The 19,454-nt window shown below is 39.0% G+C and overlaps 1 protein-coding gene across 1 annotated transcript in view; it reads right to left on the reverse strand.

The window, feature by feature from the left end:
* Window positions 1–13,600: 13,600 nt before the first annotated feature.
* SLC2A13 (solute carrier family 2 member 13) overlaps window positions 13,601–19,454 on the reverse strand; it is a 1,310,727-nt gene continuing 1,304,873 nt past the window's right edge. The window contains exon 10 of the mRNA XM_069229759.1: window positions 13,601–14,414. Coding sequence (XP_069085860.1) covers window positions 14,188–14,414 — 227 coding nt within the window. The 3' untranslated portion in view covers window positions 13,601–14,187. The remainder of the gene's footprint in view (window positions 14,415–19,454) is intronic.

Consider the following 19,454-nt stretch of genomic DNA (forward strand, 5'->3'; position numbering starts at 1 on the left):
TGCCTTGATTCTGTACTGTACTTCCTTATAATACCTGATTTTTTTGTACCAGTTGCAATAATTTTTTTTATTTTTTTTTAAATTAAAATCCCAGGAGTCCAACACTGACAAAGCCATAAAATCTGAAGTATAACATTCTGATAACAATAATAATGCCTTTGTAGTCCAATATATACCTGGGTCATGCCAACTCAATCAAGCAATTATCAAAATAAGAGAGAATAACGGGGAGAGGGAATAAGGTCAAAAGAGCATTTCTCCATGTTTTCCAATGGTTAATTATTATGGGTAGTTCTTTCAGTGACTGAATCCAGGATTTATCCATAATTAATCCTGTAGCACCACAACCAACCATACCAGAAATCAGAATAGTAGATTAAAAAGACTAGGTCAAATTTACTTGAAGTACTAACAGAGAATAATCTCGGGAGATGACCAGTATTTGTTACCAAGGAAGGAAAAATATGAAGAAACATTTGTACTCTACTCCTTATCTCACAGACTGTGACCTAGACAGAGCAAAGATGAAACCATGTTGCAACGCGTTTACTTCCTTTGGCATGCGGCCAAAACATGAAGACTAGTGTGCAATTGTGGCAAAACAAAGGCTGAATTGGTGTTCAAGAAGGCGATGTGGTGGCTTGAAACATTTTTACTACACCTCAAAGCGTGGTTAAAGGTTATACAGCACAACTGTAGACATTCTCAACGGAGCCACCAAGGCCAGCAACACTTGCTAGATCGTGTGAGATGTCAGTCGACGGTGGCCATTTTGGACAGAGCCTTGATACAAAAGGAGGCCTAACCCAAGGTCATCCGCCAGTCGATAGGACTCCAGACTCGAGGCAGGGGTCTTTAAAAGCACTTCTTCTGGAAAACACAATGTGGTCTCCTTGAAGTATAGTAGAAGCTAAAAAGGGTTCAAGCTCTTCTCTTGCGAACCATCTGGATTTGGCATTCAGGCCGCAAACAAGACTTGCTTTTTGTTTGTTATTTTCGGTCCAAAGACAGACTTTTGCTCTGAGATGTTCAAATTTAAAAAATGAATTGTCAGTGCCGAATATGCTTGCTTTGTTTATTTGTGACTTAATTAATACATACATATTTAAATCAAATGCCTTTCCATAATCTACCAATGAATATAGGAAGAGAGGAAAAACAAGAAGGAAGAGAGAGACAGAAAGGGAAACTTAAAAACAAAGACTCATGATCAAAATAATCTGAAATGGAAACCAAAGAAGAAAACTGATAAATGAATGCCCAAGGTATATTAGCAGCATATTGAGAAGGCAATTTCATAATACTGTTACACAAATCACACCATAGCATAGAGTTAAAAAAGATTTTTTCACAAATCATTAAGTGCATAAATCCTGGAAATGAGCAGGGAGAGAGGTTAATGTTTGGCTTAGGATTGCTAGTGAATGCCAAGGGTTTTTTAAAGCTCCTTTCCTATCACCAACTATTTTTAAAGCGGGTTTGGAGGATAAAACACAAGGATACTGTATATGGATCTCCACCATGGCTTCATTGGAAAAAGCCCCCAAGGTCTCCAATACCCTTTCCTCTGTTTTTCTTAGAAGTTTTTGCTGACTCGGGACCTTTTTCAGGAAGGTTTGGAGTATGGAGAAGGATTCAGTAACGCCGATGAAGCCAGCTACAAACAGCAACACAGGGCACACCTTATTAACTAACTTCTTCTCATCTGGAAATTGATTTGCATCAAATATGTCCTTGTAGCCAGACTTGACATGGGTGACATTAACAATGCCAAACGGTACAAGAACAACCATCCACCTCACAGTAATCGCAGTCAGTTTATCATAACAGTCCTTTGCATGAGCTTCCAAAGCTGAGTTTAAGTCAGCAAGACCATACAACCGCGAGGTTTAAGGACTCGGTTTCCTTCCTTAATGAATTTCTCTAGGTTGAACCTGTTCGCTGATGATAATGCTATGACCAGATCCACGGAGGCATCTTTGAAATGGACATCCTCTGCAGGGCTGACAAGAAAGGATACATTGGGAGGACTAGACAGTCTCTTAGCCTCCTTTATCTGAGCTTCACTGATTTCTGTTCCGACCACTTTCTCGAAGTGAGAGCACACATGTAGTCTGCCCTGTCCTACAGCCAACATTGGCTGGCAGCACAAAGGGCTTTTCCTTCTTTTCTTCCAGGTAAGACAGAACCAGCCTTTGCATCTCTGGGGGCAGAGAAAGCTGGTACTTCTGGTAAAGAGAGGCATGGTTTTCACCTTCAAAGAGCCGGGTGTCCATGTTTTCCATTTTAGAGGTGCACCTGCACCTCAGCGAGGGACTGTCTCCTAGGGCTGGGAGGTAGTTCCTAGCGGAGTCTAGATCCATGTCCTGTCACACAAGGGTGCCCAATAAGAACATCAGCACATCCTTGGGTATCTCTCTGCTCCCTGGGCAAGAGAGGAGTTTAAACCTTTAGGTACACTGTGGTAATGGGGTTCCCATATCCAACTATGACATCAGGTAAGCCTTAGAACTGATGTGCAGTAAGGTGTTTCAAAACATGTGGTTCTTAAAAGAACCACATGACCACATGTTTTAAACACTTGTGCCAATACTCCTGGTTTAATCATTCCTCAACATTTGCAGGTTTTACTCACTGGAGCCCCCTTCCTTGTCCCTTCCCCTTCATATTGCTGTGGTTGTCATTGGTACATTTGTGGCTACTGCGCCCAAGGTAATGGTGGTATTGGATACCATTCTGCACCTGTGTAAGTATACCAGCTTGGACAAACCCTGACAAGCCATTTCCCTGAGGCTCTCTTCGGCAAATGGGACAAAATCTTACCATACATCCAACAATGCAAACAGTTCTTGTTCTCTGTCTCCTAAGTTCTTCCTCAGGAAGGGGACCATGAGCTACTTCCAATTGCATAGGTTCCTCAATGGTGTCAAAGACTTTGGGTGCCTTCAGAACAAGAAGATGTGTCACACACATATTAAAATTATTATATATTATTTTTGTCTCCTTTTTAAGAGGCTGCTCATCTAAATGGCTAAATCCAGTGACACTGATAAAGTTTCAGGTAAAAAAAATACTGGCAACTCATGCTGTATTTCTTCCCTCAGACCACATAGGACAAAGGGGAATTGGGTCTTTTAGGCCAAACCAAACCTCCAAGGCCATCTGTCTAAAATGAGTAACTTAGGAGAGCATACCAACCTTCAAGGCCATCTGTTTAAAATGAATAATGTAGGAAAGCATATTAAGAGAACATTGTTGGAAATCCAGTAAAGCTTTGTCAGTTAAGTAAACAAAATGTGAATGATCAAACATGGCCTTAAAACTCATAAAAAAGAATCATCCAGGATTGCTTCCTAAACCTTAATTAGACACCCTACTTTGGACTTATTAGTGCTAAACTGATGCGGACGAAAGGCAGATTTCAGGTTTTTGTAAATTCCTCAAAACGTAGAAGACATCAGTCATAGCCCCACCTAACCCTGCTAAAGTAAGGTCTAAGGTTAATGGGCTTCTGACTGCTGCAGCTTGTCATAAAGTAGCATTCTGACCTGTTAATGCCTAGACATACTGGGAAAGTTTGTACTGCTGCCATACGTTCTTCATTTCAGACATATTAGATGTTATTTGTTCTAGATGTCCCAATCTGCCAAATGTGGGTCAGACTTCCCTTCCCTTTTCTCTGGCGGAAAGATGATAAAGGTGACACTTTCCAGAAGCTACTCTACACCAACGGATAGGGCACCAAAGACGGCACCTTGCAGAATGATTATCAAGTTATTCACAGTAAGGTGGTACATTAAGAGAAGAAAAGCATAAAAATATTTCGGAAATTGTTCAAGTGTAAGAAAAGAAACAAGCATTTGCAATGCAACGTGTCTCGCATCTGCTCGAGTTCGAGCTATTAGTGTTGTAAATTCCTAACTGGACTTTTCTTGCCACATACATTGAAAATTAAAAGTTAAACAGTTTCACATAAGGGAGCTGATTCTCAGCGCCACGGCCACCATGAGCATCAGTGTGAAGAGACACACAAAAGGAAAAAAAAAGTTCGCTTGCAGTTAAACTAATCGGCAAAAGTGCAATTAGAGATGTAACAGGAGCGATGGCCAAGGCGGTCACAAAACCTCCCCAAGGAGGGACAAAGGTAAACCATTTACCAATGTCATCAAAGGATTTTTTGAAGGGCAAGCCCACGAACGAGTGGTACCGATGGGCGTGAGGTGGGCGTTGGTAAAAGCCCAGATACGTACCAACATGTCGGAAAAGCAGCGCTTGCGCGCTGCAATGCTCAACCTAAAAAAAGTTAGCACCAGCTACAGACAGTGTATTACTAAACATTATAATTTTGAAACTACTGTCAGCACTTAAACACATAGCCTTTTTGCGTATTTTGTGGCACCCTATCTTATGCGGTGTCAAGCCTTTTTTAATCAGTGTGTATTTTCTATACACTGGGTTATTCACAGTGTTTTCTGGCACTGGATGGGGCCTTAGAGTAAAAGAAAAATGTAATTACTCCCTAGTGCACCAAACGGAATTCAAGCCAGCAACCCTTCAACACCCAGGTGCCTTAAGCTATGCCCTAAAATCTGAGCTTTCCTGCCAGATCAATGCATTTCCCACAAATTAGTTCAACGTGCATGTATTTTTTATTTCAATTGTGTTCATTTTATTTTACATGCTGTTTCCTGTAGATAAACAAACAAAAAATAGTTACAGAATGTTTAGCTTTTACAGCGGTGTCTCTGGCCCCGCCCACATACTCATTGGACCCGCCCCTACTGTACTCAAGATCATCAGAGTTGCCATATGAACGGCGTGTACACTGCCAGAGCAGGGGCCCTGCAAATCAAACCTGAGGTGCTTTCAGAGCTAGTTGTGCCGTCATTAGCGGACAGTCGACTACTGCCACATCTGAGTTTGAAAAATACACCACTTTCGGCATTCCTAACTTATTTATTTTTGTAGATTTCGTAGCAAACTTGAACTAGAAAGTTCAGTGGGCTGTGGTAGTTAAAGTCAGGCACCTAGGATCAGTCATTTGCTAGGCACCTGCAACAGCCCCACTGACCTTCCGGACCCACCATCTTACAAGAACATCTTCCAACGTCCCCACTTGGTCTGCTTGTCAGACCACCTCATGATACACACATTCCAGGCACGCAGAAATAACATGGAAAACCGCAGCATGTTAAAGACTGCGAACACCCTACCGAGGAGTTGTGGCATTCTATGCGCTGCAACCGAGACGGCTCGCTGTCCGGGGCTGGAAGCAGACAGAGGCGCTGTAGATCTCGAACAACCAAGGTCTTGGGCCGCTCGCCCAAAGGAGGAAGTGTGAGCCTCATCCCCCAGAGGCCGGCAACGGGTTCTCGCTTTGACTGTGCATGGCACACGAAAAATAGGGAAAAGAAGACAGCGAGGGCTTGCTCAGCAGAGAAGTGACATACAGGGCTATCTGGAGGGCCGCGGGTATATACACAGGACAACACAGTGCCGGGCTGCATTTAAATATCCTCGTTTGGAGGGGTCAGTGCCTGGTGTGAACTCGCGAGTGGGCGGGCATGAGAGGAGATGCCAAAAAACAGTGCACCGCACCCACTGCGCGGAACAGTCAAATTAAATGCCCTATTTACACCACTCTGTAAATGCAAATCACTGCACTAGACAACAGCCTGAAGCAGCCCCCTTAATGCACCGTCATCCGCCAACCAGCGATGCAAAAAAAAACAATAATGGAGGCCCACATGAGGTCCAAAAGAGCTGCGAGCCTGGGTAGCAAAGAGACTGACAGTTTATGGATGCTAAGAGAAATGAAAATACAAAGGTAAAAAAACAACAGAGGCACGAAGGAAAGAATGAAAGATGGAAGTAGAAAAGGTAAGCAAAGAATGAACACTAAAAGCAATAAACAAATAACGAGTGGGAAGATGAAGTTGTGATGAAAGGATAAGAGAAATTATAGGGAAAGGAAAAATGAAAATAAGGTTGACGATAATCAAGAGATCTAGAAAGGACAAAGCAAGAAATGAATAATAGACAGAGAAATGTGCAGTGGTAGAACGAAGGCAGGAGAGAAAAGGAGCGAGAGACGTGCAGACAGAAATAAAACAAGGTCGATAGTATGCGAATTGCTGGACTTCTGCCCAGCGAGATCGCACTGCGAAAACAGAGAAAAAAGTAGTCCACAAACCCAGCAAGCCTCGCTTGTTTTCTGTAATGGTCGCTGCGCTCGAGGAGAGCTCACCACCGGAAAAGGCATGACGTATGCGTGCCTTCCACTAATATGCGGATTCTAACAGGCAAGCCAACTTGCCAATGAAACACACTGACGTGACGTCGACAGGGCTCCGAGCCCTTTTCTAATATCTAAAGCATCTTGCTAGCGATATGCATGCGGGAGCGCATGCGACGCAGGCTCGACCCCAAAAAAAGCACAATGACAATAAAGTCCAAAATGTCAACAGATAAATGTCAAAGAATCCTGAATACTATAGAAACAAGGGACTGAAGTGTAAGTGGGCATGGAACACAAGAAATATGGAACACAATAAATCTCGAACACTAGTGTGGCAACACAATGAACTTTGGGACAGATGTACAGAGGTATTTTGCAATCACAAACAATCTGGTTCAGTAACATATGCAGATCATTTTGCCAATCTGCCATTATCAGATAAAGATCCTCCAATCTACAGTCTTTGCAATTTATACGATATTAGGTGTGAAAAGTTGCAAAGGCAATTTTTTGCAATCTTTGTAAAGCTATTGTTTTCCTATTTTTGCAAAGTTCTATGGAAAACACTCCCAATTCACAAAGATTAAACTTTTTTTTAAAGCTGCCAATCCTGACTTTTGCAACAACGTATGTCGCACAAATCCTTCTAAGTCTAACCAAAAGGTACGGTAAAAGATGTACAATGTACTAAACAGCTAATGTTCTTTCTCTGTTCCATGACAATGTGCAAAATAAGACTCAATGAAGGACACTAACTGCAAAATATTCTGCATACAGTTTCCAGTCTGGTTAGGTTTGATTAGATTTTTAAACTGTTTTGCTAGTATTGAAAATTACATTCCAATGGAGGAAAGATATCTAAGATAAAAGCATACAAGACACCTTTCAGAAGATCAAACTTGGGGACTGTGCAAGACTTTGATGGCAAAAAGACTTTGCTCGCCCTACACCACAGAATGTCTGTGGTCATTCTTTTCAAACCAGATGCTGCATTTGGTGTTTCTTATATATACACTGCCACATCCATGATGCTCTTCCCACCTGCTCAAATTACTAACAAGTTCACTTGCACGCTGTATTGTTTTGCATATGCTTCATTTAGAATGGATACCCCACTTAACCAAAACATTGTAATTATTGTAAAACGAGTATGCATATTTCTTACTCTTCTTCAATGCCTCTTTTGCTTGTTAACCTATTGACATCAGTTAAGAATAGATAGGAGAATTGATCAAACCAGTAAGGCAACCTTCCATGTAGGAGTACATCGGCACCTCCGCTTACTCCCGCCAACATTTAATCCCATCCCCTGTGCATGCATATGATCTAAAGGTGTGTTATCTGCGGGGGTCTACTTGTGAGTTGTGGCAAGATATCAACTTTAATTAGTGAGAGGCAGCTGAAGAATAAACAACAGTTACATTTTCCGAATGCAAATCAGGGGTCTGGCTAACACTAATGCAGTTGCTAGAAACCACCATAACTCTGAGCAGTGAAAAACACCATAACCATGTGAACTGGGCTCCCAGTTTTCAAGTGCCTTACAGGACTATGCAGATAGTAGAAATGTGCTACACAAATGCTAATAGCATAACTAGACTATATGCTGAAGAACAAAGAGAGCTCTCACTACCTAATTAGTTTGTGTTTGTTCCACAAACCCCAAGGCTGTGGATGTCAACCTTACTCTGAACGATGACCACATCAGAATATATAGTTCATATTTGATTTGTGCATACAAACAAGCATTTGTTATGAGAACATTTTATAGACTGAAATCTTCCTGTTAAAATGTATCTCATTACAAATAATATTTTTTTACAGATGTTTTTAAGACTGCGTGGTCCCAACGGAGTTTAAGATCCAAATCAGTTCTTATGGTAACATGTCATTTTACCTCAAAGCAACAATTCTTCAGTACCTTGACGTAGTTCCGCAAATGTAAGAAAAAGAGCAAAACATAATGATGAGTGACCATACCTTTATTGTGTTTCATAAACAACTCCTTCATTAACATTCTTAAATAAATCAAATTGTTTGCAAAGACCAAAGTTCAATAAAACTATTAAAACATAAAATAACAATAATTATTTTATTACATTAGTCGGGTCTCATTAAATTAACACTACTTATAAACAAGGTATTCTTGATGGAATGTAGAGAAAACTGCACATTTTATACTTCAGGATGACCAAATAATCAGGGTGGTTGTTAATTCTTCACATATCAGGTTTACCCAAAATATATTTTTTGATTTTAAATTTGGATTATGCATTCTCAGATTCTGATAAGTTGTATGCTACAGTATGTCTGTGCGTGTGTGTGTGTGTGTATATATATATATATATATATATATATATATATATACACACAGACATACACACACACATGTCCCAAAGTAATAAAAGATGACTGCACCCCACTGCAGTGTAGAAGAATTTAATCATTAAAATTGGATTCCTAATTACAGAACTGAATGAATTCATGATTCTACTGTCCAGTGTAATGCCATATCATGTTTACATCTCAGTATTATTACAGTGTACCCTTCCCATTCACATCCCTGAACGCATGTATTAACAGCATGACACGATGTATACTTAAACATTCAGGTTTAACCTTACCAGGCATGCTTAAAAAATAAATACTGCAGTCAATTGCATTTAAAATCCATCATAATATAATGATCATTTCAAGACTGAATTAAGTAATGTAGGCAATATACAACAATGTGTTTTCTCTTGTGCACGTCTTGACGAGCATATTATAAATCCATTAAATTTATGACGGCCTGATGTGATGTTGATAATACCCACTCATAATTACATTATATCTTGCAAATATAGTCAGTGTACTTTCACTACTGAACACAAATACAATTCCTGTAATAAGGATAGAAGCCAGATACATGATGATTGTTCTAAAAAGTGCATAAACGAAGAAGCATGAATTATACTGGGCAGCAGAATAATGAATTATTAATTGTTTTGTAATTGGGAATCCAATTCAATGATTTAAGTGTCATTAGTGTTCATAGTTCATTTTCTATGTCTATATGTTTACATTAGTCAATAGGGCTTGCAGCAGAGTGTTGTCTTCTTTTATTACTTTGGGACTCTCATACATATCGGGCCCACAACCTTCATATGGCACTGGTATCACCAGGGGATCCCTATTTCTCTGAACATAAACATTACATTATTGATAATCCTTTAAATTGTATTATAGAGTGTTTACAGAGCTTTTTATACTTTTTGCTTTTCACCCCACATAAAACAGTGGCGTATGTGTCCATTGAAAGTGCATTTCTCCTTGACTTTGCAACCACTGTATTTTCTCTACAATAACCTGTTTTATTTACATCCTTAAAACATTTGGATGGTAACATAAAATGTACCTAAAATAGGCACAGGCAGTAAAAAATGGTGTAATGTTGTTCTTCTAAAATTAGGGGAAACAAGTCAAACGTAAAATGGGTGTCCTAACAAAAAACGTACTATGAAAAAAGTGGAAAAGTTCACCTGGAAGAGTGTTAGAACTGTGCAAAGGTGACTGAAGTGCGACCCCTTGGCTACTATTAAAATTAAGATTTCCAATAACTCTACATTGTTTAAGACTAACATGTCAGGTGGTTAGAATAATCCTGGGCAAGTGCCGACACCTTGTAGAACCCAGGCACGAAAACACCACAGAGGCGATTTACCAAGTAAGACAAAAAAACTCTCTTCTAAGTCAGAACAGACAAGTGAGAGACTTAAAGATGGCAACTGCTCTGACATATAATGTTTTCATATGTTTGTAAGAGATTACCCTGAAGTACCAAAATACAGTGTTTATATCTTAATCAATGATACATATTCCTAGGAGAGGAAATGACATCATTTACATTGCCACTGCCTATGCCTCCTGAATGTATTATAAATGACAAACTGTACACAAGGCTATGAAGATTTATTATAAAACACCCACAAGTTATGTACAGAAAACATTACTTTTTCACCTGGAGAACAATTCAGGATTATTTTTCTAGGCCGCAGCTACATATACGCTGTAAACATTACCCGCAATTGTACTTAAAACATATCAACAAACAGCATATTATGGTTTTTTTTCTGCTTCTAGCCTGGTATGAAAAGTTTTTACCTTCAGCTTTGTCTTTGGGATCTAGAGAAGGCAATATGTTTTGATTGTTTTACGTTTACAGCAAATTCAGCAAAAAAGTAATTTATAGAATGTAGTTAGATTTATTGTAAAATGGAATGTTGTTTTTGTGTATACATTAATGTAGTTAGCTTTTAGCTGTAGCACTCTAAAGTTTGTGCTCACACTTTAAAATTAATACTGATATTAGTTAATACCAGTTTTTAAAGCACCCAGACAATGTTGGGGGCGTACTGTGCTATTATTATTTCAACTCAACAGTATCATCAAACACAAATGACAGAATTATTAACATGATTCTAGAGTACATATGCCCATCAACAACCTACTCATTCAACTAAATTGAAACTGCTGACATACTTTCTTTTATTAGCACTTATTGGCATCTTTGAAGGTATTACTCATAGAACAAACTTCTTTTATAAAGCCTGGGTTTATCATGGATACTTTAGATAGCATGCCATCATTCCTAGTTTATTCTTATGTTGGTCCATTTGGCCTTGAGAAATTGACATTTATTACAGCTTCAGGGCCCCTTCAAACGAATTCAAACTAGAGTGCTAGAATGCACTGAGGGTAGAAAAAGGTCACCAGAACAAATCAATTAACCGAGACTTGGCCCCATTTTAAATGTCTTATCTAATATAGGTTGTGCCGTAAGCATTGCCAACAAATGCAAAACGGCCTTGCTCTAGCACACCAAAGTAAACTGCTACGCTTGTTGATGGCTTGCCTGAATAGTGCACGCCCTCAGGTTGCAAGGTAGAAAGGCCAGCCAAGCCCTTCGTAGTTCCAAAGTTGATGCACTGATTATTATTGATTGGGGTATCATCATCATTATTACATCACTTCGAGTTTTCATTGATTTAGCACAGTATAGCTATTCCTAATGTTATTGAAAAAAAATATTTACTATTTGGAGTAACATCAAAGTGCACAAAATTTTCCTCCTCTCGTTGACCATTTTATTATCAAGATCTGTATAGGTAAACAAAATGTCCTCAAAGTGCTCCCAAATTTTGTTAAACTTGTTTATAAGAACACAGCAAGATATCTTCAGTTTTAACCGACATTTATTTTATTTGGTCCCATCAGTAGTTGCAACCATTTTAATGAGCCTAAATACAATGTGCTACGTCGTGGTAATGTATTCAAGTGTCTTACGTTCATGTTTGCTAGTTAATAACTTTCTGCCTGAGTCCTCAGCCGAGCTCAGTGAGATTGTGTGCAGCATTAATGTTTTATGCAAGATGATGCAAATATGATAACACAAATGGTTCAAATCAAGACATGCTCTATAAAACTCAAAGACTAGGTATTCAATGCAACTCTCTGCACTAATGAGTTCTGTGAGTGTGGAACAATTGTGATGTTCCTGGATCAGCACGAAACTCCACACTTTTCACACAGTCCATCCGAAAGTATCTAAATGTATATGTAAGTGTAATTTGTAAAGCACTTTGATGTCCAACACGGCATGATCTTTGCTAAAGAAGACCTCAACATGTATAAATAAATACAGGACATCATACGTTAACACAATGTAATAGTCACAGATGCAGTGATCTGTTTGATAATTGCAAATGCAAATATGTAGGAATGCATTAATGAAGAGGTAATCAGGAAGAACACATATAAAGAAAAATACATTTTAAATTGCATAGACAAATATGAAGAAACCATCATGAAGAATATCAGAATAAATTAAATTGTTATTAACAGTTATAACCCTAACATGGGACTTTACTCTAACATCTTTGACAAGCTGAAGCATGATACAGAAGCCTAACTGTCACACTAACCATCCCAGACAGTAATCCCAGCTAATCTTAAAATCAAGTATAACATTGACTTTCCCGCAATCCATTCACATGACCCTTATCTTAAATCTTACAAAGAGCAATCCATAACCCATGCTTTAACCAAAACACACCCCAAATTCTGAACTTTAGCATAGCCCCTTTAAATAACACCAACCATAATACACTTTCCACACTTAGAATTGTTATTTATACTTTTCTTCATGTTATTTTCATCATTATAATTTACTTTTTAATAGTTTTGTCATTCTCACATGATGCTTTTATACATTAGGTGCTTTTAGACAGCATTTGATTTCAGCCAGTACTAGCTAATAATGTGCTTCTTCAGTGTGCTAAGAAAACATGGTAAATGGCTGTGTAAGTGCAACACATAGTTACACATATGATTCCTATTCTTAGTAGACATATATTAACCATCTTTACAGGGCTATGACTAACACACAATGTGTTGCTGGACTTATCGTATGAGAGGAACCGCACCCGAAAATAATTTTATGGAGCATTAAATCTGCCTTAGAAGGTCTGAATTTCCACTATGGACAGCCTATCACAATATGATTGCAGGAATTACACAAAGAAAAAACTGTCGCGATTTGATCGATGTGAATATTATCACTTGACTAACCTCCTCAGCTGTAAAACCACTGCACCAGCACAACACATTTTAATGTGATTAGTGTCTCACAAGCAAAAAAAAACTTTTTGCCGTAATACGTAGCCTAAAGAGGCATTGATACTATGGCACACATTTGGTAAAAAATACCATATTTTGGCATCATACATATTTTGTTCTACAGTTAATCTTTAGTGAAACATGGCCACACTTTTGTTGTCAAAGAAAACCTTTGTTCATATGAATTCATCCCATGTAATTACATCTAAACACACTTTAACTTTCAGAGGAGACAGGAATGATTGTCAGAAACATAATAACTACGCACTTAAAAAGTACTACACAGAATAAATCGCCATAGCCAAAGTGAATTGTTAAAAAGAGGATCACTGTAATTTAACATCTAACGCACAGCTTTCAGTATTTGTTATTCCTTCTCATACCTAATAGTACAAGTAGGGGTTTTTACTCTTTTCACATTTCTATTTCCTTAATGTTACCAGTCAATAATAATCCTTAATTATGTGAGCAGTATGTGTGAAGAGACTCTTTCCAGCACCAAAAGAAAGTTTTAGATTGTTACCTGCACCATGTGCTTATATGTTTGACTGTATTAAAAATTACATATTATCCATATCTATAAATTGTTTCACATGGGATTTTGTCAAGTTGTTATAAAACTCTCCTAAGGGAAAACATGGACACTATTTAAAAAGTCACAAAAATCATTCATTCTGCTTAGTTTATTTTCTCACGCATGCTGATTTTCTTTTTTTTTTTTTTTTTTAAAGAAGTCCAATTGTGTAATATATGATTCAAGTATGTTTTAAATATATTACATCCATTAATTTTCCTTAGTGCCTTCGTAACCATATGGAATGTATATCGTCAGTATCACAACCTTATATGGATGACACATTCTACAAAGCTCAGTGAAAAAGAAAACAAAACAGAGGTAAGCTGCTAACTGTGTATCCTCGCTGACTATTCCGCAGTAATATGGCCAAGAATGGAATGTACTGTAGTGTGCCAAGATGTTTCAAAAACTGACATAACGACTGCTACCATGGTTCAATACATTGTGCATTTGTAGTTAACACAAAGGATCATAAAATATCTTTCTTGCATTATGATACAACAGAACAGCACATCTTGACATATGTTGTTTCCTCTTCAATTTCCAATCCATCAGCTTTTTCTGTTTACTTCCAAATTGAGAATTTGTGAATGGAAAGGAGGTCCTAAAAGCGAAGAAAGAAGAACCAGACCAGAAGCAGTGTGATGAGGTCACTAGTAGCTGGCCTTCCCCCAGAAGGAAGCTTTACAAGATTAAATACATCTGCAGCCAGAGTCTACTCCACGTCAGAAGCATCATTGTCAGATAGATGATAATTACTTCCCTTCACCCGAATATACTCAATGTATCTCCCCTCATCCGTCTCTGTGTTACCACATGTACATAGCCTGCTCTCGAACAAGGATTCAATTTCCTCTAGTTTTTTTCCTTTCGTCTCTGGAAGGCAGCCATAGACGAAAATGACTCCCACCGCAGCAAGGCCCGAGTAGAGGAAGAATGCGCCTGAAAAACATAAAGCACACCAGCAATAAAAAACACTGAGCCACACAACCGCTCCATGCTATTCATTTTATACAGATTCTGGATTTCCGTGTACAGATGTTTTTAAGAAAAGGCAGGCTTGCAGGTGCAGTCTATGGGTGCTATTTTTGTACAATGTTTAAAAAAAGAAGGCATAGTGCCAGCTTTTGTGCAATCACTCCCATTTAAATGGTATGTGGGAACTAACTACATCGTGGACTCCCAGCCCTGTTGGCAAGCTTTAAGTCTGACAGTAATGCAGGACCACAGAATTGCCAACCTCTTTTGTACGCTCATTATGTTAAATTCAATTGAAAATTGTTACGTATGGAACATATTTAATTTATTTTCAATGCCTATTACGTTCACCTAACAAAAAGACAGTAAGGCATTGCGGGGGAGGGCATTATCCTAATTTCTTAGAATCTCTTTGCTCTATACCCTCTTCTAATGTACTTTAAATGGAATCTGCAAGTGGGACTTAAGAATGACGGTATTACTTACAGGTAAGTCAAATTTTTCTTAGCCCGTTGTTTCTTGTCAGAACACTCGTTTATGCATTTTAGCTGCACCTTTAAGACAGATACCAGGCTCCCCAATTCTTTAAAAAAGATGCTTCTCCCCGCTCAATCATGCGAATCGGACCACCCCAAACTGCAATTCCTTATTAGTGAATGAAAGCAGTATAGCATATGTGAACGAAGGCAGACAGCCCAGACAACAGGTACAGCAGACACTTACAGGAAACACTGATGTGATGAAAAAGAATTAATTTCTGATTAACGAGTCACTGGTAGCATGGCATGCAAATGTATCACCGTTTGTCATGTGGCACTGTCTGGCTATTCTATATTTCAATACATAAAGCCAAACTTCTATGACATTTAACCTCAACTCTTCGCAAAATGATCGAAACGCCTTAGAATTTCCTTTTTCATACTATGACAGTGCTCAGTCATTGACACTGCAAGAGATGATAGATTATCTACCTGGTCATGGTTCACAACTGTTACCGATCACTAAGTACTGGGCTTTGCGCTTTCAGTAAATCAATGCAAACATGTCCCAACAAATTTGGAAACAGATGTAATTATTCGACATAATCGGTTCCGAAAAAAACATTTTGGGCTGGTTTCTTTGCCATTCCCATGACTCCTGTTGAATTCCAAGTGCCCAATTACTAGATTACTCGGTTACCTGGGTGGCAGAGAATCCCTGAAAAGTTACACTCCTACCCTTTCCCATCACACTCACTCTCCCACCTATGCCCCCCATCGCCTCACCCACCCACCACCTTTTCCACCCCCACTGTAAACCATGATGTCATAGTCCTACACTGTTCACTGTAACATCCCTATTAGATACACTGCTCCACTACACTGATGCTGGATTACTGCTATAGAAGTCGTAGTCATACTAACTAAATCGTTTCCCCACTTTTCTCTGCATATTGGAGGAATGTTATAGCTTGCTGCTCATAATACGGTCCATCTATCAGATGAATAACTTATACCTAAATCAGAGACCGGTCCTGCTACATATCGCACAACAAACAGATGTACTGGAGTTTCAATTCTGAGAAAAAACAACAACTTCCCTTTCAGACCTCCCTGTTGACTGCCCACCCTAATTTAACAAAACAGAATATTCTCCTCTTCCAGGGCTTTTGGATTCCCTTCTTCCAGGATAGAGGAAAGGGCTTTTCATCTAAATACTTTAAATAGTTGTCATGTAGTCCTCCTAGCTTGAGGCGACATTTAACACAAGAGAAGATTGTGGACTCTTGCAGCTGATGGTAACTCTGCTGCAGGAGGCATCCCATGGGCATTCGTTTCTTAAAAGAGAGAAGCCCTCCTGCAACCTTAATTAAAAGTTGTTTTTATACTTACACTGTCCTGACCGAACCAGAGGAATACAATAGAGGCAGATTTACTAAACAATAGAGGCAGATTTACTAACACTTCACACAACACAGAATAGCAACCAAAGTTGGCTAGAGCACTTTAGGCTGTCATATGCCAACGCACACACTCTTGCAGCACAGTGCAAGGGAGGGCGCTTTCTGTTAAACAAAGGTACAAAAACGATGCTTTAATACTTTAACCACTTTGCATGCTTGTTGTACAGTGCAGCACAAATGCAAAGTTGGAAAAATGTAGCACATTTGAAAACTTGCTTGCTGTTACGTCTACCTGGAGGAGGTGCACTTTTGAGGTGCAAATGCCTGACTACAAAAGTTAGTAGATAGGGATTTGAATCAAACGCCATTGGTGGTTGAATGGTAAATGCCAATGACCCACCCACCCTTGACACTCTCCACTGACGCATAGTATCACCTAGCACTAATTTTAATAATTTCACTAAATTTTCCAGCACAAATCATGCACTGCATTGGAAAGTAAATTCCACCACAACGTTTTGCGCCGGATTTGTTTTACAAACCTGGCACAAAGTGTTAGTAAATCTGGGCCTTAGTTGTTCAAGTTTTGTAAAACTGAAAACAATCACATTTCTGTTTTTTAATGTATCCTCAATCGTGGTTGAAAGGCACTTTAAGTTTTCAATTCCGGCTTTTAATTTGAAACCCTTTACATCTCAGCTGGCGTCACAATTAAGGTTCGGTTAAATCAAAGAGTGCGCAGCAAGTGTATAGCAAACAAAATGAGCATAGCAAGCCTAGACCATCCATCTGACAATTTCCTTTTATCATGGTAACATCGCTTGGATTTTCCTCACCTTTTGCCAATGTTAATGCAATGTATGTGTTAAGTATGCATAAGTGAAAGGTGGGTTTCAATTAGACGTGCACAACAGCTGTTTCTAGCTTTGTGATATACATGCATGCTTAAAGTATGACTTTTACCAGGAGTAGGCCAGATTTACGACTGGAAAAAAATGTGCTAATCCCCCTGAAGGGCCACTGAACTGGATACAGTGCAGTACTCTTTTTTCTCACTATAATGTTTTTCACTATAGCTTTCCCGCTAGATAGCTTTCTCTGGCTTATAATAAGTGTTTCAAGACGGGCGTAGGAAGATTTAGAAGGGTCTGCACTTCACAAGCCTTTTACAGTACACCTGTCATATCTTTTTCCGTAGAAGATACCCACTAATGTTCATCAATTATTTTTACACCAGTGCTTTCAAAACTTTTCAGAACCAGAACCTATCCTTTAGAACAATAAACTTTTGCAACATACCTAGCCAGGGCCGGCTTTAGCGTGGTGCGACTGGTGCGGCCGCACCCGCACCCGGTGCTGACCTGGATGGGGGCGGGGGGACGGGGGCGCTGTGTTTATCAATAACTTACGAAACTTGCGATTTAAAAGCACCTGCTGAAACGTTTCTTGTCTGTCCAGCTTTTAGGAAGAAATTAAAATGTCAAAATAACTCTTGTGAGTAATGCTCTTGCTAGAGAGAGAGATTGGTGTTTTGTCCAGTGGCAGTTGTGACTCGCCATAAAGTAGCGCAGACGGTTAATATGCCTGATGCAAAGAACATAATTATATTTTATGTGGATAGCTAAGTGGATTAATAAAGCCAGCCTTTAACAGCGCTTTAAAACAAATTTAAAGTATGTGAGAGAAGCTATGGAGAGATGAGGGGCGCTTTACCAGGTAGCAGTGAGGGAATCCGAGGAGGTGGTCATGGGGTGGAGGGCGTCAAAAAAGATTGCTGAACCGGGCGCCACCAGCACTAAAGCCCTCCCTGTACCTAGCTTTAATAATCATGAGGCAGGGATGCTTTTTAATGCAACTAAAGCATCGTGTGGCAGTGCACTCTCATTTACAGACAGCACATTTTCTATTGAAATTGCCACTACCTGTGCACAGACATATGGTTTTACTGATAAAATCACACTGAACACAAACTATAAAATGCGGAAATTGAGTTTTAGTGAATATTTATCATTTGTGCATCACCAACAAAAGTGTCTTGATTTGTTTTGATTGTATTAAAATTGATGCTTCCATCACACTTCAGAATTACAAATAATGCACTTAATTTTTGCTTTCCTAACTGCTGAATGTGTACAGCTCAGAGAGAGAGAGAGAGAGAGAAATATTAAGTTTATTTGGACCTTAGTCCATTAAAGCAAACCTTATTCAACCATATCATAGCTTCAGTTATGCAAAATATTTATACTAAAAATCAATTAAAATACATGTAATACATTCCGGTTCCAGCCACATATACATTCCTTCATAAAGCTGGATTTCTCAATAAAATGATCCATAGATAAAACAACTTCTTATGCATAATATATCTGTTACAAATTGAGTTTCTGGTTGGCAGAGGTATGCACTCTGTCCAAGCAGGAACCACAACCATAGTTGGGCTAAGTCAGTTACACACCATATATTAACCTGTGCTCACCCTCGGGTAGCTTGGCACAGAGCAGACAGGCTTAACTTAGGAGTCAATGTGTACAGTACCTGTGCAGCACTTCAAACAGTAAACCAGTAAAAACACCACACAAAAATAATCCAGACAACATTAGAAAAATAGATCTTAATTTAGTGAACAAAACAAGACAAAAATGACAAAAATCCAATAAGTAGAAGTCAAGATTTCAATTTTCAAAGACTATCTACAATTATAGTGCTTAGAAACTTAAAGCAAATCAATAGAGTACACTGTTCCAAACAAAAAGGAAAAAGGGTAAGAGTACGGGTCCTAGAGACACTTCTAAAATTAGAAGCAAGAGCCCTCACTCACATCCAATGGATGTCATGCTTCATCATAGGGCTAGCTCCTCGTCAAACTGGCACTGCAATGTCTGACGGGTCCCACAAGGGGGCTCTTTGAAGGAGATCTTGAATTGAAGTGTGTGCCGCGATTATTAAAGCAGGGATACATTTAAACATACAATCAGAGAAGAGCAGCAGAAAAGGAGGTTAAAATTGGCTCAAGAGCCCCAAAACAATATGTTTTATTAGGCATTGAGGATCTTGGTCAAAATAAAAAATACAAGGGAGTGGGATAGAATGAAAATGTCACTTACCCAGTGTATATCTGTTCG

This window comes from Pleurodeles waltl, chromosome 4_1 (assembly GCF_031143425.1).
Source record: "Pleurodeles waltl isolate 20211129_DDA chromosome 4_1, aPleWal1.hap1.20221129, whole genome shotgun sequence".
Classification (NCBI taxonomy): domain Eukaryota; kingdom Metazoa; phylum Chordata; class Amphibia; order Caudata; family Salamandridae; genus Pleurodeles; species Pleurodeles waltl.